General features: G+C 38.1%; 1 protein-coding gene and 1 long non-coding RNA gene across 8 annotated transcripts in view; one reads left to right on the top strand and one right to left on the bottom strand.

Moving 5' to 3' along the window:
• The window catches only part of DNAJC2 (DnaJ heat shock protein family (Hsp40) member C2), a 34,346-nt gene extending 9,007 nt beyond the window's left edge, over positions 1-25,339 (bottom strand). Inside the window, exons 1-12 of one of the 5 annotated variants that reach the window (XM_043965201.1) lie at positions 25,321-25,339; positions 20,842-21,032; positions 19,262-19,337; positions 14,145-14,243; positions 13,185-13,326; positions 11,466-11,546; positions 10,448-10,513; positions 6,537-6,628; positions 5,545-5,666; positions 4,431-4,580; positions 3,129-3,217; positions 2,430-2,499 (exon numbers count right to left, since the gene is read on the bottom strand). In XM_043965201.1, the coding sequence (XP_043821136.1) occupies positions 2,430-2,499; positions 3,129-3,217; positions 4,431-4,580; positions 5,545-5,666; positions 6,537-6,628; positions 10,448-10,513; positions 11,466-11,546; positions 13,185-13,326; positions 14,145-14,243; positions 19,262-19,337; positions 20,842-21,032; positions 25,321-25,333 (1,191 nt within the window). In that variant the 5' untranslated portion in view covers positions 25,334-25,339. Of the gene's footprint in view, positions 1-2,429; positions 2,500-3,128; positions 3,218-4,430; positions 4,581-5,544; positions 5,667-6,536; positions 6,629-10,447; positions 10,514-11,465; positions 11,547-13,184; positions 13,327-14,144; positions 14,279-19,261; positions 19,338-20,841; positions 21,033-21,889; positions 22,857-23,034; positions 23,235-25,320 lie in introns of those variants that run through there. The other 4 variants (XM_043965200.1, XM_043965202.1, XM_043965203.1 and 1 more) reach the window with 4 other exon arrangements.
• On the top strand, positions 182-7,320 carry LOC122727593. 3 transcript variants are annotated; one of them, XR_006353162.1, is made up of 5 exons: positions 182-411; positions 3,380-3,557; positions 4,292-4,386; positions 4,784-4,883; positions 6,644-7,045. It is a non-coding gene; the product is annotated as an uncharacterized LOC122727593 (long non-coding RNA). The 3 variants fall into 3 exon arrangements; XR_006353160.1 differs by lacking the exons at positions 182-411; positions 6,644-7,045 and adding an exon at positions 7,068-7,320 and having other exon boundaries at positions 3,182-3,557; XR_006353161.1 differs by lacking the exon at positions 182-411 and having other exon boundaries at positions 3,182-3,557.
• Positions 25,340-26,900: the final 1,561 nt, after the last annotated feature.

The raw sequence follows: 26,900 nt of genomic DNA, 5'->3' as shown, positions 1-26,900 counted from the left end.
GAATGATAGTCGGTATTCACATTTGTTCTTTTAACGACTTTGCATTTTTCAGTATTGATAATTTGTTTCGATATGTCCAGCTGGAGTTCACTCAAGAAAGAAGAGACCCTATCTTCTTGTTTTGATTATTCTTTTTTGTTTTTTGTTTTTTTTTTTGCAGGGCAATGGGGGTTAAGTGACTTGCCCAGGGTCACACAGCTAGTAAGTGTCAAGTGTCTGAGGTCGGATTTGAACTCAGGTACTCCTGAATCCAGGGCCGGTGCTTTATCCACTGCGCCACCTAGCTGCCCCCTTGTTTTGATTATTCTAACTTGGTATCGATTTTGAGTTTTGCTCTAATGAGTCAATGATTTGACTAAACAAACAGCTGATTCAGAAATGACACATCACTAACTAGTCATTTTCTCTAAGGTATTCATTCATTTAATGTTTTTTTTGCGTGTGTGTGTGTGTGTGTGTGTGTGATGTTATTTGGTGCTCACCCTATTGGTCCCACACTGAACTCTTCTTGAAGGAAATATTCATGGTATATAGGTATGAAACTCTTATATAGTCTGTAAGCTTTTGCCATTTCTTAGTCCTGAACAGTGTTTTCCAACTTATTTTTTTGGCTGCTTTTCTTATGTTCCTTACCTTCAAGGTCCCAAGACCAAGATCAGGCCCAGGACTGCCAAGTTTACAGCCCCCCTAAAGCTACCACTTGATGCACTAGTTCCACTACTGCTGCAAAACATCTAGGTCCCAAGATCACTAAGCATGACTATAAGGTTGCCACAACCACTGACCCTAAATTTACCAAGCCCACTAAGTCTACTGGCACCAACCTCACCAAGCTTAATAATTCTAAGGCTAAACCTATTGACCTCAAATTTGCCAAGCTCAACAATCCTAGGGCAGCCTCGGTGCAAGTTTACTAATCCCAAAACCTTTAAAATATATATGCTTCATGACAGGCTTTGTTTGAACACTAAGTCCTAGTATTCCTCAGAGGGCAGTATTACTGTGTACAATTAAAAGGAAATAGTGAGCCATAAGGTGAAAAAAATTGAGTGTCAAAGTTGACAATGTTTATTTATAATCATAGTCTAAAAACTATGATTCTTTATACCTTCTCTCCCTTTTCTGCTACCATCACCACAGAAGTAAAACTCAGGGGCATTCTGGATTTGTTGATTGCCATGGCCAAAAGATTAATTACCAACTGGCCAAGCTTGTCTGTAAAAAGGAAATAATGATATTTTTAATGACTACCTCACAAGATTGTTTTTATGGAAGTATTCTGTAAATGTCAACTATTGTTATGGTTATTTCCAAGGTACCTAACTGATATGGAATACTTGGCAAGTTAAACTGAAAGTCAGGGGGCAGCTAGGTGGCACAGTGGATAAAGCACTAGCCCTGGATTCAGGAGGACCTGAGTTCAAATCCAGCCTTAGACACTTGACACTTACTAGTTGTGTGACCCTAGGCAAGTCACTTAACCCTCATTACCCAGCAAAATAAAATAAATAATTTGTATATTTATATTTTCATCACTTATATAAAACAGAAAATTAGAATAATGGTTTATTTCTGGCTATATATAGCCAGAAAGTATTGCCAATCAAACTACCCCTTAAAATTTTCTAGATTTTAGGTGTGCCAACTAAGCTCAGTTTGGCTTTAGTTAATGTAAATGAAAAACAAATGCAAAAAAATAAACACTACATACATCTACTTTCCCACTAGTTAAATGAAAAAATTCTATGTAGTACATGACCTTTACACCAAGAATAGCATAAACACAACCAGGCAAGTCTTGCTATTTTTAGTAAATTTATATTGTAGTACACTCTTTGATAGACATGCTGATGCTCAATTAAGTCTGATTCTTAAAAAATGAAATAAACCATTATTCTAATTTTCTGTTTTATCTAAGTGATGAAAATCTGCATAAAATACATTTGTTGGCATCATGAAATACAAGATAAAATGTAAAACCCCTATATGAAAAAATCATAATGTATAATCAGATCAGGTAAGTTAAGGTGAAGAAATCTAGCTGTACTTTATTGTCTTTACATCTTCATCTCTTTCACCTACCAACTCATCTTGGAATGATCCTTAAGGGAAAAAAGAAATCCCACTGTCTTTTTGGCTTAGCTCAACAGCTAGAACAGAGCTGGGAAAAGTAATTCTGCAAAGTACAAGATTTAATGAAAATTTCATTATGGTTCTAAGGGTTAACCTCTCTAGACTTCAGTTTCATCCTCATCTGTAAAGTAAGGGAGAACTGGATTAGATGCTCTTGATTGGTTGCTGTCAGTTCTAAATTTTCTAAATGTATATTCATATTTAGGAAGTAAATTCAATACTTGTGTATGAACTATAGCCAATTAGTTCAACACATCATACAGAACGTAATAATGCATATGCTAAATGAACATTACCTGCTTTTCCACAGCAGCCTTCCCTTCTTCTTTTGTAGTAGATGTAAGAATGTCATTCAGGCACTGCAAGCTAAATTTTTGAAAGAAGCATGAAATTTTATCCAAACATAATAGATAAAGTTGGCTTTTTTGTGTTTAAGGATGTTGAGTTTCACACAGAGGAACCACCTTTTTATATTGCACCACAAGAGCCCATACCTTTATGTTATTAAATGTGAAGATTTAATTTTATGTAAGTTCTTATTGCAATTTTACAGCCTAGGAAAGCTGCTATTATTACAAATGTAAGTACCAATATATATGAAAGGTTGCTATTTATATACGCATCTCACTTCCATAATGTAGAAGTCAATCTATAACTGCCCAATATTCACCATGTAATTTGAGTCTTTAGATTGGTTCAACTATAGTTCAAATCTCAGTATTAGCTGTTTTTCTTTCTTGAAATTTATTTTTATATATTTGTACATGTATGTGTAAAACAAGTAGATAACATACACATTTGAATGATTAATACTGATTAAGATCATAATCATGATATACGGCCTAAGTTTCTCTCAGAGGCATTTAGAAAGCAAAATTAACTGTTTTAGAGTTTAATAAATTAATACAATAAGTAAGTATATGGTTATAATTTTAAACGAAAAAGAGAAAAAGCTGCTTTCTTTATAGAAATCTACAGTAAGATGGTGATCATACCTTGTTAGTTCAAGACGATCACAAAGCTTTTCAATCTCTTCCATCATTTTAACACACTCTGCCTCACTGTCTGAAAAATAATTCCAATTCTAGAAAGCACAAACATATAATTTTGTTGTGTACATATTGATGCAAATTACTGTTGATTTACAAGACCAATTTAATAGCTAAACAGATTTATACATGAATGTTTGAAAATCTTAGCAGTTTAATTGATGTCCTAGCTTCTGACCTTTAGTCAAATCCTACAGATCCTGCAAATCCTACTTGTGGCCAAGTTCTTCACAGCTGTAAAAGTCATCTTTTCTTGGCTATGGACGCAGAGTAAATGAACCTTATGGCCGTTATGAGGCAATTCAAGTCCCCAAGAAATTGTTTATGGATAAAAAAGGAGTGTGATCCCCATAGAATTTTCCTTCATTCATTGAGGTGGGTGTGCTACTCAGTCTATTCCTACGTATAAACATCTACTGCCAGAAAGTTTATATTACAGTAAAAGCATTATCACCTTGAGAAATAGGAGGTACTGTTAAACAACAACAAAATCACATTTAATTAATATTTAAAACTAATGAATACCGTATCATATACCAATTACACAAGGGCAACTGGAAACTAGTTAGTATAATAAAATGTATGGAGATAGTGAAAGATGTGTAAATCTTTAATTATAACTAGGGAAGAGGGGAGAAAAGTCTAACTAGGAAGCAAGGATTGAAAGGTCATTTTAAAAAATACTTTGAATGTCTCCTCTATCAAAGGCGGATATCATAAACTTCCTGTTTCTATGCTGCTCCCCAGGCTTACTTCCATGTCTGGAATGTATTCTCTGCCCTAACTTTTGCCTCTTAGAATCCCTAGCTTCATTCAGGGCTTATCTCAATAGGCCACTTCCTACCCAAGACCTATCCTGACCTCTCCAGTTGCCAGTGCCTTCCCATGCCCCAAATGAAATAATTTTGCATGTATTTTATGTATATATATCCTACTGGGGAGAGACTTTGGTTTTTATTTTTGGATACATTTTGCCTAGTAGATGCAGATGCCCAGCATATAATAAAGCACCTGATAATGCTTTCTATACAGAGAAAAGCACTGGTCTGGAATGAAAACATGTACATCCAAATCCTGCATTTGATACTACTTATATGATTTTTGCCTAGGTCACCTAACCTCTCTGGGCCTCATTTTCCTCATAAAGGGGTTTGGACAAGCTGGCCTGAGGTCCCTTCCTGTTGTAGAACTATGATCCTATTTGGTATGTGAAGAAAAGATTTTTTTTGCTTCACAAGATTGACATACCTTGCATGAAGTTCGAAGTTTTTGCCTTTCTTTTTTAATAGCTTTTTTCTGAATTTCCTTTTCTTTCTTTGCCAGTAATGCTTGTTGTCTAACTTCCTCTTCTTCTTTTTCCTTCGCTAACCGAGCTGCTTCTAATTCAGCTTGTCTTTGCTATAATCAGAGAAATGAGAAACTGTTATGCATTGGAAATGGAATGTGCCATTATTCAATGACCTTAAGCAAGTAATCCAATACTTTAATGAATATTTTGGTTCAGCAAACAGGTGAGATCAAAATCATTTCCTTGAAGAACAAAGAATAACCACAGTATGGTCAGGAGAATAAATTCCTTCAAATATGTCTTATTTCAACAGGAAAATACTATTAGATGCTACTATGATATTGAAGCAATTAGAATGGTGCCATTATATCTTCACTATCTGCAGCATCCAATATATTCTCAGTAAATGCTTGGTAAGTGTTTATAATTAAGATTCCTCTTGCTACTAATCATGCGAATTATCTATTAGCAATAACAACACTTTGAAAGTTTAAGTCCCTAGGTTCTATATTTTTAATAGGCTTGTAGACTAAAGAGGGATTGTTATCTCGTGGTAGGTACATTTTTGTAAACCCCAGGAGCAAATAAAAAAATGCTGTTTGATGTTCAAAGCCCTTCATAATCTAGCCCCCTCCTACCTTTCCACTCTTCTTATACCTTACTCCCTAACATATATTCTTTGATCCTGGTTGTTTCACTGTCTTGTTAAAGTCCATTTCTCTGGCTGTTCCTTGTGCCTGGAATGCTCTCCCTCCTCACCTCCTTATCTTCCATCAAATCCCAACTAAAACCCTACCTTCTATAGGAAGCCTTCCCCAACCCCTCTTAATTCTAGTGCCTTCCCTCTGTTAATTATTTCCTATTTATCCTATATATAGCCTACTTTGTATGTATTTGTTTGAATGCTGTTTCCCTCATTAGATTGTAAGCTTCTTGAGGGCAGGGAATGTCTTTTCCTTTTTGTAATTCTGGCACTTAGCACAGTGCCTAGCACATAGTAGGTATTTAATAAATGTTTACTGATTGACTAAATAAATTCATTCCACCAGCCAACTTTGAAAATTTTCATCTTACTTTTTCTTTTGCCTCTTGCTCCTTTCTCTTTGCTTCTACTTTTGCTTTCTTCTCTGCTTCCTTCTTGGCTTTTTCTTCTTCCTTAAATTTTTTTATCCTAGGATCACAGCTATATGCGTTGTCTATCAGGAGGAAGAAAACACTGAATATTTAGTTCCCCAATTAATTAATTAAATCCTTTGAAAAGCAATGTATACTGGAAAACAATTTGGAATTATGTCCAAAGGGCTATAAAGCTGTGCATACCCTTTGACCCAACAATACCACTTTTGGGTCTTTTTCCCAAAGAGATCATAGAAAAGGGAAAGGGACCCACATGTACAAAAAAATTTATATTTGTGGTGGCAAGGAACTGGAAATTGAGAGGTTGCCCATCAACTGGGGAATGGCTGAACAAGCTGTGGTATATGAATGTAATGGAATTCTATTGTGCTGTAAGAAACGATGGAAGAGCAGGAAGAGTTCAGAGAAATCTGGAAGGACTTGCATGAACTAATGAGTGAGATGAGCAGAATCAGGAGATTATACAGTTATCATCAACATTATGTGCTGATCAACTGTGATAGACTAGATTTTTCTCACCAATCCAATGGTACAAGAAAGTTCCAAAGGACTCATGATAAAAAAGGCTCTCCAGATCCAGGGGAAAAAAAAAAAAAAAGGAACTGTGGAATATGGATGCTGATTGGACCATACTATTTCTTTTGTTTTTAGTGCTGTTGTTTTTCTTTTTTGAGGTTTTTCCTTTTTGCTCTGATTCTTCTCTTATAACATGACTAATGCAGAAATATGTTTAATGTTATTATATATTTATATATATATATATATATAACCTTTATCAGATTACCTGCTGTCTAGGGGAGGGGGGGAGGGAGGGAGAAAAACTTGAAATTGGAAATCTTATATAAACAAGTGTTGAAAACTATTTCTACATGTAACTGGAAAATAATAAAATACTTTTATTTTTTTAAAGAAAAACAATGTATACTTACCAACTAATGTTCTTATTCTGTTCATTTCTTCTTTTTTCCTTTGTGCCCTGGCTGCTCTGTTTTGTTTTTCAATCCACCTCCTCTCATCACGACTATAAAATGGTAAGCATTGAAAAATGTAGTATTTTCTAAAGTTCCATGCTTAGAAACAATGATTTCTAAGGTTAAAATGTTACAAATTACTACCTTTAAAAGGATGATGCTTAATATTAAGTTAGTGAAGTCAGAGGAGGTCATAGTGTAGAGAAGCATCCTTCAAAGACATTCACAAACATCTGGTTAAGATGTGACCAGGTATAGTCTGAGGTGAACTGGTCTCTACATCAAGACCCATTATGCACACATTCTATTGCAGAAGCCCTTCTGTCCATATAAGGAAGGCCTTGAAGAATTATTGTAGTCACAACATCACAACTGATGACTATGGAAGGAGATGGAGGTTGTGAGGAGCTAAGTTTCTGCAATCTAAGATTGTTAGCTGAGTGGAATTGTAGTGCATGAGTGGTTTCTTCTGTTCACATTGACAGGGAGTACCCAAAACACTCCTCTAATACATGTGGGGAACAACAGGACATAAATGCAAAAGACTCTATGCCCCTGGATCTTCAGCCCACAAGGAGTTTAGAGTAAGATGAAGACTTCTAGGAATTCTCTTAAGAGCCCTGCTTTACGAAAATTGCCTGTTCATATCTTTTGACCATTTATTTTTTAGGGAAACTCACTACAAAGATTTTTTTTGCCCAGTTACCTCTTTCCCTTCTAATTTTAACTGGATTGGTTTTGTTTGCACAAACACTTTAAAATTTTATATAATAAAAATTGTTGACTTTGTCTTCTATAATCTTCTCTATATCTTGTTTGGTCATGAATTGTTCCCCTATCCAGAGATTTTTGGGTAGTTTCTTCCTTGCTCCTCTAATGTTGGTAATTTTAACCTTTATATCGTATGTATTCATTTGGTGCTTATCCTGGTATACAGTATATATTGGTTTATACCTATTTTCTGTGAGACATCCCAGCAGCTAAGCAGTAACTAATGTTTATACAGCATTTACTATGTGCCAGACACTGTGCTAAGCTCTTTACAATCAGCTCATTCAATCCTCAGACAACTCCGGAAAGAAGGTGCTATTATTGTTCCCATTTGACAGAGGAGGAAACTGAAGCAAACAGAGGCTAAGTGACTTGCCCAAAGTCACACAACTAGTAAATGACAGCAGTCACATTTGTACTCATATCTTCCTAAATCCAGACCCAACACTATCCACGAAGCACCTAGCTATCTAAATTGGAGACTAGGTTTAACAAACAGCACTCTTGGGGCAGCCTTGGATTTGGGAGGACCTGAGTTCAAATCTGGCCTCAGACACTTGACACTTACTAGCTGTGTGACCCTGGGCAAGTCACTTAATACTCATTGCCCTGCAAAAACAAAAACAAAAAGCACTCTTGTCTTCATTTGCTTATTTATATTATATACTTAATCTATTACAATGCTCAACCTCTCTATTTTTTAACCAGTACCAAGTCATTTTTATGATTACTCCTTTGTAATATAGTTTACTTACCACTAGGCCCCCTTCTCTCCTCCTCCCCCCATTATTTCCCTTAAGAATGTTGACTTTGACCTTTTATTGCTCCACGTGAATTTCATTTTTCCCCCAGCTTTATAAAATAATCATTTTGTAGTTTGACTGCTATGGCACTGAATGAGTAAATCCAGTAGTACTGTCATTTTAACAATATTGGTAAAGCCTACCTGTGAGCAATAAATATTTCTCCAAATGTTTAGTTCTATTTCTGTGAAAGATGTTTTATAGTTTCATTCGTATAGTTCCTGTGTGTGTTTTAGTAGGTAAGCTCCCAAGTATTTCATATATACTGTAGTTATTTTGAATGGATTTTTTCCCCTATCTCTTCCTGCTAGGTTTTGTTGGTAATACACAGAAAAGCTAATAACTTAAGTAGCTTTGTTTTACATCCTGCAATGTTGCTGAATATATTGTTTTGGTTTTTTGCGGGGCGGGGCAATGAGGGTTAAGTGACTTGCCCAGGGTCACACAGCTAGTAAGTGTCAAGTGTCTGAAGCCATATTTGAACTCAGGTCCTCCTGAATCCAGGGTGGGTGCTTTATCCACTGTGCCACCTAGCTGCCCCCGATTATGTTGTTTCAATTAAATTTTAGCTAATTCTTTTAGGTTTCCCTAGATACTAGACCATCATAACATGTGCAAAAAATGATAGTCTTGTTTCTACCTATTTATTCCTATTTTTTATTCCCTCTATTTCTTTTTTCTTGTCTTATTACAACTGGCTCAGATATAATCAAGTTATCTTTGGAACTTGTTGCTATGACCCTCTTTTTCCTATTGTTTGGTTCAGTTCTGTGCTCAGAGGGTAAGAACCTTTGATGAAATTTTCTGGATGCCCAAAAAACCTAATTGCACAGGGGACTCTATCCACTCTGTCATTCCAGGGCTATTAAAATAAAATCAAACAACAACAACAAAATCCCCCCAAAACCCCAACAGTGATGACTGCCTCTGGAGTTCTTTTTACTTTACTGCCTCCAAAGGACCAAAGACCAATTCCTCTGGAACCCTGCCCTGGCCCCACTGTCCTGACTGGCAAGCATATCAAGTCACCTACTCTATTGGGCTATTTGCCCATTCCAGCCATGCTTCACTTTACTCCCCACCCAATTATCTCACCAGCCACTGGGATGCCATAGATAGCATCTGCTGTACCTGTTTTCCTTAATACTCTCTTTCTGGTTCTGGAACCATAATCAATACTGACATTGCTACTAGAAAAGATGTATCAATTTGTATTTCCTTATGGCTTCACTCACCATCCTTTACTTTCCCAACCCTAGTCCCCATTCCCTTTTATGTGTTCTCTCCCCCAGTTAGAATTTAAAGCTTCTGGAGAATAGAGACTGTTTTTGTTTTGTATTTGTATCCCCAGTGTTTAGCACGATGCTCAGTCAGCCATTCATTTATTCCCCCTATCCCTAATAGAATGTAAGGTCTGTCAAATTCCCATTCAGAGTGAATTTACAGGGTAAATGCTAAGTGGTTTGTTGTTGTTGCTGGGTCTTTTTTCAGTTGTGCCCAACTCTTCTTGATCCCATTTAGGGTTTTGTTTACAAAGATACTGGGAGTGGTTTTGCCATTTCCTTCTCCACCTCACTAAGTGTCTGGGGTAAGATTTAAACTCAGGAAGATGAGTCTTCCTGTCTCAATGCATGGTATTGTATCCCTATTGAGTCATGTGGTTGGTAAATGGCACAGAGTTCTTAACTGTTATTAATGTTATAGAACCTCAGGAGCACAATGTAAGAGAAATCACTACATAAGGATGTTGACATTGTCCTCCTACCAATGGTACACTAAGAATTCTATGTACCAGGGACATTTATTCTTGGCTCTGGATTTAGGGTTTTTACTTCCTAACAGTAATATATCCTTTTTAAAAATATGTGTAAGTACCCTCTACCCATTAAGTCCATAAGATATAATTTGGAAACATCTAATAGTTTAAAGGTACAGGGGTGTGATACCACCATATCATAAAGAGAACTGCCACTACTATCTGATGAATAACATTAATTCATGAATATTTCCTCATTGTAGGGGGCAGCTAGGTGGCACAGTGGATAAAGCACTGGCCCTGGATTCAGGAGGACCTGAGTTCAAATCCGGCCTCAGACACTTAATGCTTACTAGCTGTGTGACCCTGGGCAAGTCACTTAACCCTCATTGTACCGCAAAAAAAAAATTTTTTTTTAAATTCCTCATTATGAAACAAGCCTCAGGAATGGTTTAGAACTTTCAAAATACTTACAATTAAATAAATCCTTCCATTTTAAAATGAGCTAACCCACTTTATTTGTTAATGACTTTACTTACCATTCTGCTTTTTCTTTTTCTTCTTCATCTAAATAAGAAAATTCTCTCCAAGAATCAAAGTTATACCTGAGATAGAAAATTGATAAACATAATATTATAGCAATAAAATAATTTCAAATTTCTAAGCTGTTATGTGCATAATGATAAACTTTAGTAAAAAAGATGAAAATAGTAACTGGATTAACTGGTATCTACTTAATTTTCTGTCAACAATGAATATCTTAGGTTGTTTTCACTTTAAATAGATTTAGGCATAAAATGTTATTGCACATCCCCACTCCCCAACTACTACAGGTTCTTTAATTTCTTGAGATTTGTCACAGATTTTTCCCCCCACCTAATTGGTTCTTATCCCTTCTTTGCTGCCCAGGTTTTTAACTTTGTGACCAGGTTTAGGCAATCATAACAGCTAATCATTTTCCTACTCTAACAAATGTTATGGTAAGTAAAAATGATTAATTTGTAAAACTGAATTTTATTGTTCTTATAAATTACTTGAGGTCAGGAACCATTTTAGTGTCTTTTGTATTTGCATCTTCTTTCCCTCCCCTTAGTATTCACTTGAGATTAACCAAGAAAATAAAAGTTTTCTGTATTACAAAATTCACCCAATTTTTACTTTTGTGTAAAATCTGGTATAAATAAAAATTAGTAAATTGTTCATGAAAAATCAATACCCATGTCCTTGATTAGATGGGAACACAAACATAAGAATCTTTTCTTATCTATTTGGATTAAATAATACAAGTCAATGCAAGTTTCAATTACTCTCATCATAGTGCTTTTAATATAACTAGAGACCTGTACCAACAGGGAATAGATTGGAATAGTTTGTTCAGAAAAGGTCAAACAGCTGAAAGAAAAAACCGTTTCAAGCAAAAAACTTTCAATAAATTCTACATGATGGGTGCTTCAGTAAGTTTATTATGAAAGTTTCTGAGAATCAGTCTCAATCAACATATGTTTAAGATCCTTTAAAGATGGAAACAGTATTTACATAAGCATATCATTAGCTTACCAAAAAGAGTAAAATGCATCTACGTCTTCAAATGATGAATTCATGTCACCAAGCTTAGGAACATTTTTCTTATTTGACCATCTGAAATATTAAAATTAAAAGCAAACCAGTCATAAAACCTGGTATGCAACTCGAATGGACACCATAATTTGTAACATGGGCAACTTTTTAACCCTTTATGCCTAATAGGATCTACCTTCAAACATAATGTGAGCAGTTGGTTGGATATCTTCCCTTATTATTTTTATAAGACTTGCTAAAAAGCTAGGACACTAACAGCCATAAAAGTAGAGTGTAATTCCTAATTTTCTTAGCTGGTTGTAAAGTCCCTCTTTCCCATGCCTAACCCTACATGTAAAGCAAGATTCCAAAGTGCAAGCCTGGTTAGTGGGGAGCATCAATGCTCCTGGGACAAGGACAGATAGAGAAATTGGAGTCTTTGGCCGTCCTCTCCAAAACATGAGAAGCAGGAAGCAGGTTCTTCTCCCAAACATTTAATCACTCACTGATGACGCATTGACAGAGGCCATATGGTCAGTGTGAAGAATACTGGATCTGGCTTCAAAATCCATCCCACTGTTTACTCTATAGATGACCCTGAGCAAATCACAATCTCTTAGAGCTTCAGGTTCTTCATGTGTAAAGTGGGTGGGTTTGGATGAAGTAAACCATTTAGCTCCTTTAGATTTAACTATGAGTTTATGATGCTATGTAAGGGGGAGGCAATTTGTATGGCAAGCCTAATGTCTACTTTAACTTTTTTTTGGGGGGGGATACTCCCTTACAGTGAAAATAATAACTAGTAGATACAGAAATTGAGCTTAGAAATTAGGGAAATCATCGGGACATTAGACAAGTAGGTTGCGAGACTAGAAACCCCACCTGAAAGACAAGATTTAGAAAAATAAGTTTTCCTCCTCCCACACCCTTTGAATGGAAAGATCCTGACTTATAACCAGACTAATTGGACTAGGTGGTTTCTGAACTAGGTCTTCACGTCTATTAAAGAACTGGCAGTATGTTACTGGAGTGGAAAAATGATCACTATCTAATATACCATATCCTTTCATTACCTGGTTTCTGAGCCCCGAAAAGACACAAATGGTGATAGTAGGTGCCTTAGGTGAGGAATAAGAGGGGGAAAAGAAGTTGCACATAAAGCCATAAAGGTAGGAAGGCTGAACCATAAGGAGGGAAGACATTATAATAACTAAAAAAAGTGGACTCAATAAAAGTTTAAAAAATTGTAAAGGTATAAAAAAACAATCTCAAATGTAAACCCACTCTTATCCAGAGAAGCCTTATGGTAATCAGTTGCTCAGAGAAAAGAATGATTTTTTTTCTCAACGAATACTGGGCAAAAGGGAGGAAAAAGTACTAATCAGCAAAAGAGTAAAATGGTAGGAAAAAAGAGAAAGAAATGAAGTTTCAAGCAAATAATGTATCTACATCAGAATGAGTCACCATCACATTTACATAAGGCACTGTGAAAGTAAGGAAAATATAAGATGGGTTCTAGAATGTGTCAAAATAGGGATCTTGTTTTAGCCAATGAAACAATGGAGAAAACTGAGCCTGCTAGATCCTTTTACAAGGGAAGAAGAGATAAATATTCTTTTTCTCCTTCCTTGTGCTATAAGAAGAAAAAGGAGAAAATAAGGAAGACCTCTATATGCATGCAACAGGGCTCTAAGTTCAAAAGATGATGCCATAGCTCACCTGGAATTTCTTTCAAACACTGGTGAAAACACTTCAAAGAAATTGTCCTTTGCTTCATTTTTAGAAGGAACTGAGTTATCAAAAGTAGGATCTATACTATTAAATGCTCGTCTTTTCACGGGGTCAGACAACATTTCATAAGCTGAGGAAAAAAAGTTACAAGGTCATAAAACATCAGCAAATATGACCTGAATTTACATGTTTCTATGAGAAAATGCTTACTTTACTAGCGTTAGGAGTATTCAAGTTAAAGTAGGTTTTTATTTTCACAGTTAACAATAATGAACTGTTGCCTTCTGCTACAAAGATTAAGCAATATTTTAAATATCCATTTATTAAGCAATAGTTTAAATAACTAAAAAAATCAGTCTTAGGCAAAGGTAGCAAGTAAGGACACTTACAATACAGGAATGATAGGAGTCAGTGGGCATCTAAGACTTCATTTTGGTCCCAAAAATGTGTTATTCATTTTCAACCACACACTTTTTAAGATTAAGGACCATTTGGAAATAATATGTCATTTTCCTTAATAAATGTATGAATATACCTATGTTTAATATAAAGCTTCTTGCACATAATATTATATGCAATGCATTAAAATACAGAATCAACTTCTTATTTTAGTTTAAACTAGTTTGTTTAACTGGTAAACTGCCAGGAAAAGTATTTATTTTTCTTTTGACTGAGTTCAGGTGGTAACATGATGTCATATGTTAATTCAGACTATCATTTGAAATGGAACAGAAAACCAGTGGGTCATAATTGTCATTATGAAATAGAAAAAATCTAAATCAATTCTGCTATTATTATAAATAATTTTCTTTAACTGAAAATGGTTTGTTAATGTTACCACACAGTACAGTGAAATATACTGCTTAAGATATTAATATTAGCCTACAGAAAGAGCTACATTAATCTATTAAACACTAGAAATACCTACCACTGAAAGTATTTTCTTACCTTTAGTTATGCAAGTAAAGTAGTCATTTTCCCCTTCTGCTATTGGTTCGCCTGCTGCTTTTCGTTTGTCTGGATGATGTTTCAAAACCATCACTTTATCTACCAAATGAGTCAGGTTTGGATAAGTTCTGTCACTTAATGTTTTGTATTTGAAAATAAAAATAAGTTAAAATGATTCATTTCTGGAATCTTAAAGGTAGTTTTGAATGTCATGACAAATACTTGGTCATGGAACAGATTCCCCTTCCCCCCATCTAAATGTATAAACTAAAATCTTTTTGGATGCTTTGCCAATAGAAGGTAGACAATTTTAATTACCAAAGACTCCACATCCACAAAAATAAAAACTACACATCTCTCTCGCCAACATGGTATGGTGGAAAGGGCTCCATACTTATGGTCACAGAATCTGGGTTTATATCTTACCCCCAACACTTATTAGTTGTGCAAACATGAGCAGGTCATCTAACCTCTCAAATATTCATTTTTTTTATATGAAAGGGACAATATTTACCCTACTTCAAAGGAATTTTCTGAAGAAAGTGATTTGCAAACATTAAAGAACTACATAAATGTTAGTTACTATTAATATTTTAAGATAATCTGAACAAGGAGAAAATTCAGCTTTCTACCAGAATCTTTTTTTTTTTGACTGAATCTGAGATTTCACTCGTATAAGGAATTCCCAGTGAGGAAACTTCCTCAACTAAATCAGATCCTCAACTAATCTACTGCCAAAATCCAGAATGTTAACTTAAATTTTGCATCATAAACACATCATACATAAAATGAACAATGAAGTTTGTAAATAAACAAGGTTTTTAAAGTAATCCTTTTTATTTCATGTACTTGATTTAACAAAAAAGTTAAAAGATATTTCTGTACATATATTGTAATGAATATTTATTGTTTTTAATTCTTTGCTGGATATGGACAAAGGCCTGGACTTGTGATTTCACCATAACTCTCAGATAAGGAAACTTCCTTTAACCCAGAGGTTAAATGATGTCCAGGTTTAGATAGTCCTAAAGTATCAGAGGTGGGGCTTTATATCCAGATCTTCCTGGCTCTTAGGCTGATCTCTAGCCACTGTTTTTCCTCATCCAGGTAGTTAAATAGTCATAATGTTACTTTATCATTACATCTGTACTTAGAAGAGAAACAAAAATGCCATAATGCCTCATTCCTGGTCCCCTACAGTGATTCTAACAAGAGAATCAATCATATAACCAAAAGAGTCTAAAGGAATGGAGGGAAGGAAAAGAAATTTTGTTAAGGAAGATATTTTATTAAGGAAGAGATAATGTCTAGTATTATTGCCAATTAATTGTCAAAATGCATGTTTCAACTATCCTAGTGCATATATGTAGAATAACTTTGCAATCAATTTTACAGGTTATTGCCTTCAATCTTAAGTCTTCCCAATAGAAGTGTGTTTTGTATCACTCAATCTATAGTCTGTCAGGTGTCCATCATCCCTATGTTGGCCCTTGACCAGACACATGTTTCTTTCTATAATTATTAAAAAAGACAACAGCATAGTCAAAAGAATTACTCTCTGCCCTCTCAATACTTTTTAGTTTTAGTTTATTTTCCATAAAGCCCCAATAAAAATTACACTATGTAAGCATGAAAACATTTTATTACATACACTGAACTCATCTAATGCATTTACTGCCTATCACAGGATTAATTTGGATAGCTAAGTCATTTCCAGAAGGGAGGAGGATATAATAGAATAAAAACATAAAAGTGTTCTTGTTTGCCCGTGAATCCTGCCAGTTCATCAATTACAAACTTTCCTTATCCCACTGCCACTTCCTAACAGTAAGAGAACGGCCAAAAATATAGCAGCTGGAAAAGGAAATATGGTGTTCTATGAGTAAAACATTCTTCTCATTTTCTAGTACTATGCTTTAATGCAGGGCTTCTTAAACTTTTTCCACTCTTGACCTCTTTTCGCCCAAGAAACTTTTACATGACCCTTGGTATATAGGTATATAAAATAGGTATACATAACTTTTTACTGTTGCCAAATTTTTCACAACCCCCACATTCAGTTATGAAACTCCATATGGGGTTGACCCACAGTTTAAGAAGCTTTGCTTCAATGCAATAAACCCTTTATGTTTTGTTTTTTACATCCAAATGTTTCTTTCATAGGATTTAAACTACTTTGATGCTTACTGTACCTCAATACTTGAGTTTGTCTTTTATTGTTAGACAAAAATTAATGTTTGGTTTATATGTCTTTGTTCTAATAAATTATGTAACAAACTGGCTAATATCTATTACCATATAAATTTCATGTTGTGAATTCATGGAATAAGACAAGATGAACAGGCAGACCTAAATCCTTCCAATGTTACCATCTCCACCCTGATTCCAAAAATAACACGGCAGAGAGGCAGCAATGAAAGTTTCAAAAAAAGTATTTTCAAATTTCTAGTCACAGACTTTTCAGTGCTTATCATTATAAAGTTTAATGTAAGTAGAATTACACACAGTATTGTATACTCATAAATCAAACTTTTAAAACCCAAACTGATCTTGGATTAGATTTTTCCACAAAGAGACCACAACGGATATATTTTAAAGTGATAGAAGAAGTCATGGTATCTACAGTTAACTATACCAACTACTTCCTCTAGAACAACACTTTGGAGTACAAGGGCTAATGAGGACACTAGGGTTTGAAAGCTATCTCTTTTACTTTGCTTTCGAAGACCACCACATAGGCCCTTTTCAGTCGAGCCCTGTGATTCCAACCCTTTATTTACTTGAATAGTATAGAGGCTAGCCCTGACTTCCAACGTTCTACTATGGCACAAACTCATCCATTCACTTATACATCCATCCAAGTATTTACTGAACATCTATTTTGCAAAAGATACTGTGCTAAGGACTATGAAAGCTATAAAGAGACATAAGAAATAATGTGTCTTCAAAGACGTTATACTCTAGGTGAAAATGACACATATAGAAATAATTGTAATATGAGGATTTGAGAAATGTAATAAAAAGGGCATCAATAAATTGATATGGGGGGCAGCTAGGTGGCGCAGTGGATAGAGCACCGGCCCTGGAGTCAGGAGTACCTGAGTTCAAATCCGACCTCAGACACATAACACTTACTAGCTGTGTGCCCCTGGGCAAGTCACTTAACCCCAATTGCCTCACTAAAAAAAAAAAAAAAAAGAAATTGATATGGGATTTTAGAGGAAGGAAATACTGCTTTCATTTAGGGGATTTAGAAAAACCTTCATAAAAGAGGTAATATATAAGCAGTCTTTAAAGATGGATAGAAATGTGAATGGTAAAGATGAGGTAAAAATATAGTGGGCAGAAAGAGGAAGAGCATGTTAAGAAAGGCGTGCGCATATGTGCACGCGCGCGCGCGCACACACACACACACACACACACACACGGAGATCACACTATAAAGTACCCTGGATCAAATTATGAAGGATTTTGAATGTGATACTAAAGAATTCAGACTTTATCTGGTAGGCAATGGGGAGAAATTGAAGGTCTGTGAGCAAACAATTAACATGATTAGAGCATTGCCTTAGAGATGGATCTGATGTAAAGAGAAAAAACACTAGAGACACAAAAACTAGTTAGGGGGTTAATGTATTCTTCTAAGCAAGAGATAATTAGATACTGAACTAGTATGGCAGCTCTGGGAATGATTTATGTGAAGTTTTGGAATTAGATTTTATAGGACTTGATGACTAAATGTGGAACAAGAAAAAACAAAACAGATTATGGAACCACTAGGATAGTCGCAAAAAGGAACAGATTGGGAGGGCATTATAAAGTTTAAATTTTGCTCATGACAAGTTTGAGATAATAATGGGAAATCCAGATGTCCAAACAATTAGAAGTGTGAGTGTAGAACCAGGGAGAAGATGAGCTAGAGATATAGCAACTGAAATCATGGAAGACAGATGGCCAAGGCTTAGAATGTTTAGAAAGAAGAATGCTGAGGACAGAATCTTAAGGAATAGAAGCAAGAAAAGTCAGGAAAGGAAGCAGAGGTTTAAACAGGGATAAAAAATGCAGATTCACAGAAGCCAGGAGAGGAGAGAATATTAAATAGGAAGGTACATCAAAAGTATAAAAAGCTGCTGAGATAACTGAGTTCAAGGACTAAGAAAAGGATGATGATTAGGTATCACTGGTAATCAGATTTTTTGGGGGCATGGGTCTGACTACCTTGTGTGTGGCTAAGGTACAGTGAAAATATAGGTCCTAAGTGTTGACACCTGGGGCAGCTAGGTGGTGCAGTGGATAAAGCACCAGACCTGGATTCAGGAGGACCTGAGTTCAAATCTGACCTCAAACATTTGATACTTACTTGCTGTGTGACCCTGGGCATGTCACTTAACCCTCACTGCCCCACAAAAAAATAACAAAACAAAACAAAACAAAAAAACCAACAAAAACCACACACGAGAACTCCTGTCCTGTCCAGTCCTTCAGTCTTGCCTGACTTTTTGTGACCCCATTTGAAGTTTTCTTAACGAAGATACTGAAATGATTTGCAATGGCAAACTTTCTCTAGTGGATTGAGGCAAAAAGAGGTTAATTGACTTGCCCAGGGTCACACAGATAGTAAATACTTGAGATCGAATTTGAACTCAGGTCTTTGTGACTCCAGGCCTAGCTTCCTTCTAAGAGAGAACAGTAACTCTCACTAAATTTAGGTACAACTCATTATCAAAGAGACCAGAAGCTTAGCTTATTTTTAAAAGCCGACCATCTTAAGAATGCTTTTTACATTAAAGGGAAAATTCACGCCACAGTCTGATCTTTTTACATCCTTAATGAGGAAGTAGACCAATGAGAAAATACATATTGATAATCTGTTTTCTGGTTCTGTTGGTCCAAGTATGCCCTAACCACAAGGTGTTTTTTCCTCTGCAATTTTACAAAGGCATAAGTTTTCTGGTTCTGTTGGTCCAAGTATGCCCTAACCACAAGGTGTTTTTTCCTCTGCAATTTTACAAAGGCATAGTTAAATCTAGAGCTTTTTCACACCCTTTAAAAAGAATAATTGTATTCCTATGTCATAATGAAGAATTCCAAAATAGTAACCAATATAAAATACTTACGGGCTGCTTTGATTTGTTTCTGAGTAGCCCTGTATCTTATATGGCCAAGTCCAAGAACTGCATAATGATCTTGATTCTGAAAAAGATACAAAAAAATTTAAGTTCAGTAAAAATACACCTCTCATCTCTTGTCACGCATATCAGTGCACGGCTAAGATAGCCTTCTTCAGAGCATGGCTAGGATCAAATCTTGGGTGTAAAAGGATAACTGAATGGCTCCTGCCTCTAGGCTTATACCAAAACAGGAGACACAATCCTCTGAGTGGGACCTGTTAGCCACAAAAAGACTGTCTCTTGGGATCTCTCACGTACTATCAGTGGCAGATAAGCTTGACAGGAGGATGGTTTCATTTTTTATCTCTGAATGTCTAGCATATAGCATAGTGCCTGGCACATTTTAGGAGCTTAGGAAATGCCTATTAATTGATAGGCTGCCACATTTGAGATTCCATGAACTTGTATAACAACTAAGGAAAGCAGTGTGCCTTTCAACTTATTCAAACTGCAGACTATTTTGTGTGGCTGTTGAATTAACTCCTTAGGTCCCAAGGGTGATGACGAGACATGCTTTTACTAAGAAAAAACTTATCCCCAGCTCCTCACGGGAGCAGGCTGGTTCTCTAAATAAGAGGGCTAAAACGAAGAACACAGCCCAACAGTCTGCTTAGACTAGAAGAGGGGTTGGGTCAGGTGTAAAGATGATGAATGACAAGGCTAGAGACACTCTAGGGAACAGATAAAGTTAGGGTGAATACGGTTTTTCCATGGAAGAGTCTGATTTTCTGTGCAGAGGCTCCTAGGGTAACCCCCAGGATAGTCCCTGTGGAACTCTAATGGACTGGTCTGACTCAAAGAAACTATAAAGGGCTGCAACGATGGGGGGATGGAAAAGGAGCAGTGACCATCTATGACAGGATCATGACGCTGGTGGTTGGGAGCTAGAAGCCCATCCAGTCCAACCCCCTAATTTTATAGATAAAGAAACTGAGGCCTAGTTACACGCCAAGATGACATAGGCAGTAAGGAGCAGAGCCAAAATTCAAACCATGTCTTTTTCAAACCTAAGATTCTTTTCCTTCCTTGTAGGGCTATGGATGTTCCTCTGGAGGCCAGGCTTCCTTCTCTGCCTAGCCTCTCCTTTCTGTCCCTACCTGCCTAGAAAATTCAGAAACCTAGGATTACACTGGGCAGAAAAAGCCGGAAAGGTTCTAATTTTTTTTAATGGTCATATTGGTAGGAAATGCTCATGACCTTTTGTGCAAAAGGGCTTTTCATAAGGCTATACAACATACTGTTATTTAGAATATGGGCACATTTCTTTTTTTAATTGACAACAGGAACAGCAATTAGAAACAGTTCTCGTGGTTCAACCTACATGATGCGCTGTCAAGTCAGATGAATTAATAAGTGCAATAATTCTAAGAACAACAAAAAAAAGGGATTACAGGCAGGAAGATCTTAGAACCTTATGCTTGCTTGAGAATACACTTCAAGAGTTAAAAACCCTTAGAGATACCATCTAACAATTTCAAGTAAAAGATGACTACAATGTAACTTAAAATGATATGTATATTCAATACCTTCCAGTCTTTAGGATCAAGTGTTTTCAGCATAGGAAACTCCTCTAATTGTAATTCTTCATCTTCTGACTCCTCAGATAATTCTTTCTTATCTTCCAGTTCCTGAAAAGAGGCTGAAATATTCCTGTTTCGCCTCTTAATAAATGCTTCATACCATCTTCCCACAGGTTCAACTTGACAGATTACAGAAGCTATAATTGAAAAGTATTGAGAAGCTTCAATGCACTTTACAGTATAAAAACATCATTTATGAAAAGTTGTACTAATCAAGCTACCAGAAGCATTAGTAATACACAATTAAATCCCAGCAAAACACAATAGCCACATATTCCAAAGTTGTATCAACAGTCACGAACTAAACAACTTCATATCCCAGGTAAATTATTAGTGACTTTTCCTGGGAAATTGTGAAGTAGTCAGGAAAGAGGAGAAATTCTGCAAACTATTTTTTACTATGATAACAATGATTTTTGCAGAGACTAAGGAAAGTGATAATTATGAAATTTACTCAACACATGACCTCCTCAAGGGTCATCTCAAAAGATGCTAAACAGTTATTAACAGTGTACACAAACACCACTATTCAAAACACTGGTTACACATTTCTAAAGTGAATGCATTATCAGCATGTTTAAATGTGGTTTGTTTTTTTTTTTGTGAGGCAATTGGGGTTAAGTGACTTGCCCAGAGTCACACAGCTAATAAGTGTTAAGTGTCTGAGGCTGGATTTGAACTCAGGTCCTCCTGAATCCAGGGCCGGTGCTCTACCCACTGCGCCACCTAGCTGCCCCTAAATGTGTTTTTCAAGGTCCTTCTTGAATCAACTAATGGATGTTTAGCAGGAATTCTTGAGAAATGAAGGTAAATTGCTCTAATTCAGGAAAAACTACAATAAAAGAAAAATTTAGGAGAGGAGGATGTAAATTGGACTAAATTAAGGGTTACTACATGTAAAAAGGCAAACTGTTACTGCTTGATTAAAAATAACTAAAAAGCAACACTTTTGTCTCATAAATGACCTCCACAAATGTTGAAGGAAATGGAATACCTGCTCACATTTTCCTTGCTTCAGGAATCCAAGACTCTCACTCTGCTATGGCAGAATCAAGCTGAAACACATTCTATCAGCACAACGCAGCTGGGGCATTTGAAACATTACTCCTGACATTTCCTTCTCCTTTAAGATGATCACTTTAATATTTCAAAAATCCCAGTTTTATCAGATTTTATTTCCTGCTATGCACTGCAACATGTCCAAGCCTTCAGCAAATCACCCTCACCAGCTGCTGTGATCCAAAAAAATTCCTCTGGTAGCCAACATTCTGGCAGTGAGTCTTTCTTTCCTTCGGGAATGCTCAAACCTTTGTGGCTAGATAGGACCTAATAATTCTGGTCCTTTATGGGCAGACTTCAGCAACTCAGGGTCACCACCCCACTGGGAAGAAAGGAGTCTTAGCGTAGGTCTTCAGTGGAAGGCAAGATTAGCTAAGTACCCACCAGCACACCCATAAACACAACACAATCCGGATAACACCCTAGGAATTGTTCCCAAGAACTGGCCCCTATGCAAGCTGGTAGGGGAAGCTTGCAAACTGAAGTTTCCACAGCAGCAGGACTTCTGAACAACGAACTTTACACAGAAATGACCTCCGCTAAGGGCGTACCAACGCCGATCTAGGGAGAAGCCGCGGCTACCAGGCTGACAGCCACAGGCTTTTAGTGACCAGGGGACTGAAGGGGCACCGGAGTCGGCCCCCGAGGATCGCGGGGCACGGTGTGCCGGGCACCAGGATGGTTTTGTATGGATTGCCAGCGGCACGTGGGGGGCGCAGCCCCGGCTTCTCCCCGCCTCGAGGGGACCTCGGGTTTTGCTCTGCCCGCCAGGACGAACGGGATGGGGCGCCGGAGGGGCCCGGGAACACGGCCCGCGCCCGGCTTATGATTCGGCTCTCTGCTCGCAGACCCCCCGCGGGGACGCTCCGGGGGCTCCCGCCCGGCCGGCGGTCCCCACAATCCGGAGCTCGCCGGCGGCGCCCTTTGGCCCCTCGTGCCTCCGGGCGCCGCCGGGTCACAGGGCGGGGCCAGCGGCCGGCGGGGAGGTCCGGGCGGGCGGGGGGCAGGGGCAGGGGAGCGCGGACTGAGGAAGCACGGGCGGGGGGAGGGCGGGGGCACCGATCGGGTCCGGCAACTTACCCGCCGACAGAGCTCGGGTGACGGCGGTCCCCTCGCCATCCGGCGCGCCGGGCAGCAGCAACATGATGGCGCTGGTCCGAGCGGCGGTTCCTCTCCCGGGTCGGGGACGCCTCGCGGTGCCTCTCCAGCTTCCCGGCGGGTCTCTCGCGCCTCCGCTCGCTCTCCAGAGCCCAGGAACCGGCGCATGGAGACAGGCCACAACTGCTTCCGGGCCATTGCCCTCTGGGTGCGACGCTCTCTCCTGCCCCCCATCGTTGTACGTACAGACAGCGCCTGGCCCTGACTCCGGGCCGGCCAGACACCGAAACCTCACCGAAGGTTCCTAGACGGCCCGCTCCTTCCGAGCTCAGCGGGACACCCGATCACTGCCTTTGCGGACGTCTCCGCGCTCGGCGCATTTGCTTCGGATCCCAAGCACCTGACGTGTATTAAGCGCTTCGCCCGCACGGTGCTCGGCACTTGGGGGGGCATAAGGGCGGAAAACATGAAGGAAAACACTAACCAATTCGATCCTTGTCGTCAAAGAGTTCTCATTCTGAGGGGAGTGCCCATACACAAGTCACTGTGTACATCGTGCAGTGTAAAGGGAAGGCAAGCTTAGAAAGAAGGCCATCGCAGTGGAAGGAAGAAAGGGACAGGCAACCCGAGGCGGACGACAGTCTCCACTCAAACCCTATGATTTTGGGGGCCACCCTGGTGGGAACAGACTGCTTGCTTCCCCTCCCTTATCCTTCATTTATGAGGTAGAATTTGGAGCCGAGACCATAGATTCCTTTGACGAATATAAAGCCACTAATGTGTACCAATGAGTATACAAAAGTGAATCAAGAACAGCCCCTGGCCTCGGGGAAGTCACAATATGGTAATTATACAGATATAAATTCACATGAAAACCTTTCCTACATCACTGTGACCTCCCTCCTGAGGTCAGGAAGACTGGCCTAATGCTATACTTTATTATAGGCACCATTAAAAAAAAATCTGTGCCACAGCAAATTCACTTCACTCACTGAATGCCTAGTGTCCAGAAACCCCGTTCCAGGAACTGTGATAACTACTCTGGACTTAGGCGGCTCACACAGCATCCTTCCCACCTGAACTGAGACCTGGAATGAGAGGCCAGAACCTCTGAAGAGCCGGACATCAAAGGAGAAAGTCTTTGGAATATTTGGGCCTGGGTTCCCATCTCACCGCTGACTGCTGGGCATAGATCGCACAGTGGTGAGAGCACAGTGAATAGAGTTAGGGAGACCTGGGTTCAAATCGGGCCTTAGACACTTACTAGCTCTGCCACCCTAGGCAAGTCACTTAACCTTCTTTGCCTCAGTTCATTTGTAACATGAGCTGGAGAAGGAAATGACAAACCATTCCAGTATCCCCCTCTGACATTTACTACCTTTATAACCTTATCTTAATTTTCCTTTTTCAGCTCTAGATCTGAGTGAACTGGAAGATTCACTGGATGAATAAGAGATAGCTACCAGGGCTCACCTGTAAGTAGTGTGCTCATGGGCATGTGTGCTACAACTCCAGTTTACTTTGATGGAGCACATACTTCAGGTTAGTCAAGGTGAAAAGGCTGTAATTATGTATAAAACATGAATCCTGCCCATTAGGAATTTATTTTACTCTTCTGTCATTCCTTCAACAAATGACTGCCAACTAGTGTAAGGCCCTGGGCATATTGTATTGCACATCTTACATACATGATACATATGTATGTATCCTAATAATGACTAATACTATTATTAGTCAATAGATAACCAACAATTATGAGTTAATAATAGCTGATAATTACATCATGGAAAGATTAACAGTTACTAAGCCAATGTCTTATTTGTTTATTGTATATTTTATGTAATTATGATTGGTTAATGGATTTTAATTATTATCAGTAGCAACAAATAATAACATCTATCAATAATAACTAATGGTTTAAAGTTTGGAAAGCACCTTATAAATATCACAAAGAAATAATTACACTATTTCTATATCACTTAACAGTTAACAAAGCACCTTCATCACAACCACACTGTGAGATAGGTAAATATTATCTCATTTTAAAAAGAAGAAGCTTAGATGCAAAATGATTGGCTGATAATCACAGACAGATAGAAGAGGAGGTCAGTCTAAAGCCTAGGTTTCCAGACCCCAAGTTCAGAGCCGATCTTGTAAGACTATTGAGTCACATGATACTCATATCTTAAGCTAAATGGATTCATCTAGACAATAACAACAACCACCAAAGAGAGAAGAAACCATTTAAGGAGTGTGGATCCCACCTACCTATGGTGACCATATGCCAAAGGATCTTCTGTTTTTCTGTTGCTGAGCATGATCTCCTTTTCCTTCAAACTCACAGATAGCCTGTACATGGGCCTAGACTGGGCAGAGCTAAAGATAGAACAGCCTTAGCCTTCTTGCCATTCGGAATAGGTGCTCATTGCTATGTACACTTTAACTTCCTCACATCCTCTCTTGCACATTGGGGAAGCAGGAGGAAGAAACTGTTATGTGGTTGTGTAAAACACCCTCTAACAGAATCACACTTAATGTATGAAGCCCTTTCAAAAGTTAGTCTCCCCCACCTTAATCTGTTTTTTGTTGTTGTTTTGAACCTGAGTTTCCTCTTCTCAACCTGGGAACTGGATGTAGCAGCTAGCTCAGGAGCCAATCCTAATCCTGATCCCCACAGGGAACTTTGATCTGCTTGATTTTTACAACCTGGGACAGTTTACCCCTCCTGAGGCAGCCTCTGTGGATTCCACTCCACTGCTACTTGGGGGCTTACCATAGTGGTGTTGGACGTAACCCTGTTGCATCTTAGAACTCCCAAACTCAAGTGATACAGCTGGGTGGGGCAGTGGATAGAGTACTAGATTCAGCAAGACCTGAGTTTGAATCTTGCCTCATATATTTCCTAGTCACAAAATGCTGGGCAAGTCACTAGATCATCCTCATCGGCCTTAGTTTTCTCTATTGCAAAATGGGGATAATAATAGCACCTACCCCACAGGGTTGCTTCAAGAGCTAAATGAGATAACATATACATAAGTAAAACACTTTGCAAACCTTGAATGCTACATAAGTGCTAGGTGGTGCAAAGGATAGAGTGCCAGCCTGGAGTCAGGAAGACTCATCTTCCTGAGTTCAAATCTGGTTCCAGACACCAGCTGTGGGCCCCTGGGCAAGTCACTTCACCCTGTTTGCCTCAGTTTCCTTATCTATAACGTGATCTGGAGAAGAAAATGGCAAAGCACTCCAGTATCTTTGCCAAGAAAACCCCAAATGGGGTCACAAAGAGTCTGACACGACTGAAGAAAACTGAGCACTACTACTATCCCCCAGTCTTAGCCTCTCTTTTTCTTATCTTATATTTAAACAAGAATCCTGATTGTTCCCCCTAAGCCCCCAATGGATATTTTCACTCGGTAGAAGGAAAAATAAAATTTCTCATCCAAATGTTTCCATAGAAACCATCTCAGCTCCATCTGCTCTCTGATACAGACTACCTTTTTTTAAATAGGCCTAGGTTCTTTCTAGCTAAGCTTATTTAAGGGTACTGTCCTACTTTGTGGGCGATTTAAGGGTAATTTTGACTATGCAGGATCTCATTTAAGAACTTATCTAACCATCCTAGATATAACTTCACATTCCTTATTCTTCCTTACAAAAAAAGACAACCTCTGTCCTCACAGAGCTTTCATTTCTAAATCTCTTTATCTGGCATGTACATTTGCTGTTCCTATTTTCTCTCCCCCAGATTTTGCTATTAATTCAAATGTCTAAAACAAAATTAATAATCTTTTCCCCTTTATTTCTCAGATCAGTTCCTCCTCCTGACATCCCTAATCTTTATTAACAGT

This window comes from Dromiciops gliroides, chromosome 5 (genome assembly GCF_019393635.1).
Source record: "Dromiciops gliroides isolate mDroGli1 chromosome 5, mDroGli1.pri, whole genome shotgun sequence".
NCBI classification, from domain to species: Eukaryota; Metazoa; Chordata; class Mammalia; order Microbiotheria; family Microbiotheriidae; genus Dromiciops; species Dromiciops gliroides.
This window is presented reverse-complemented; position numbering and strand designations above follow the sequence as displayed.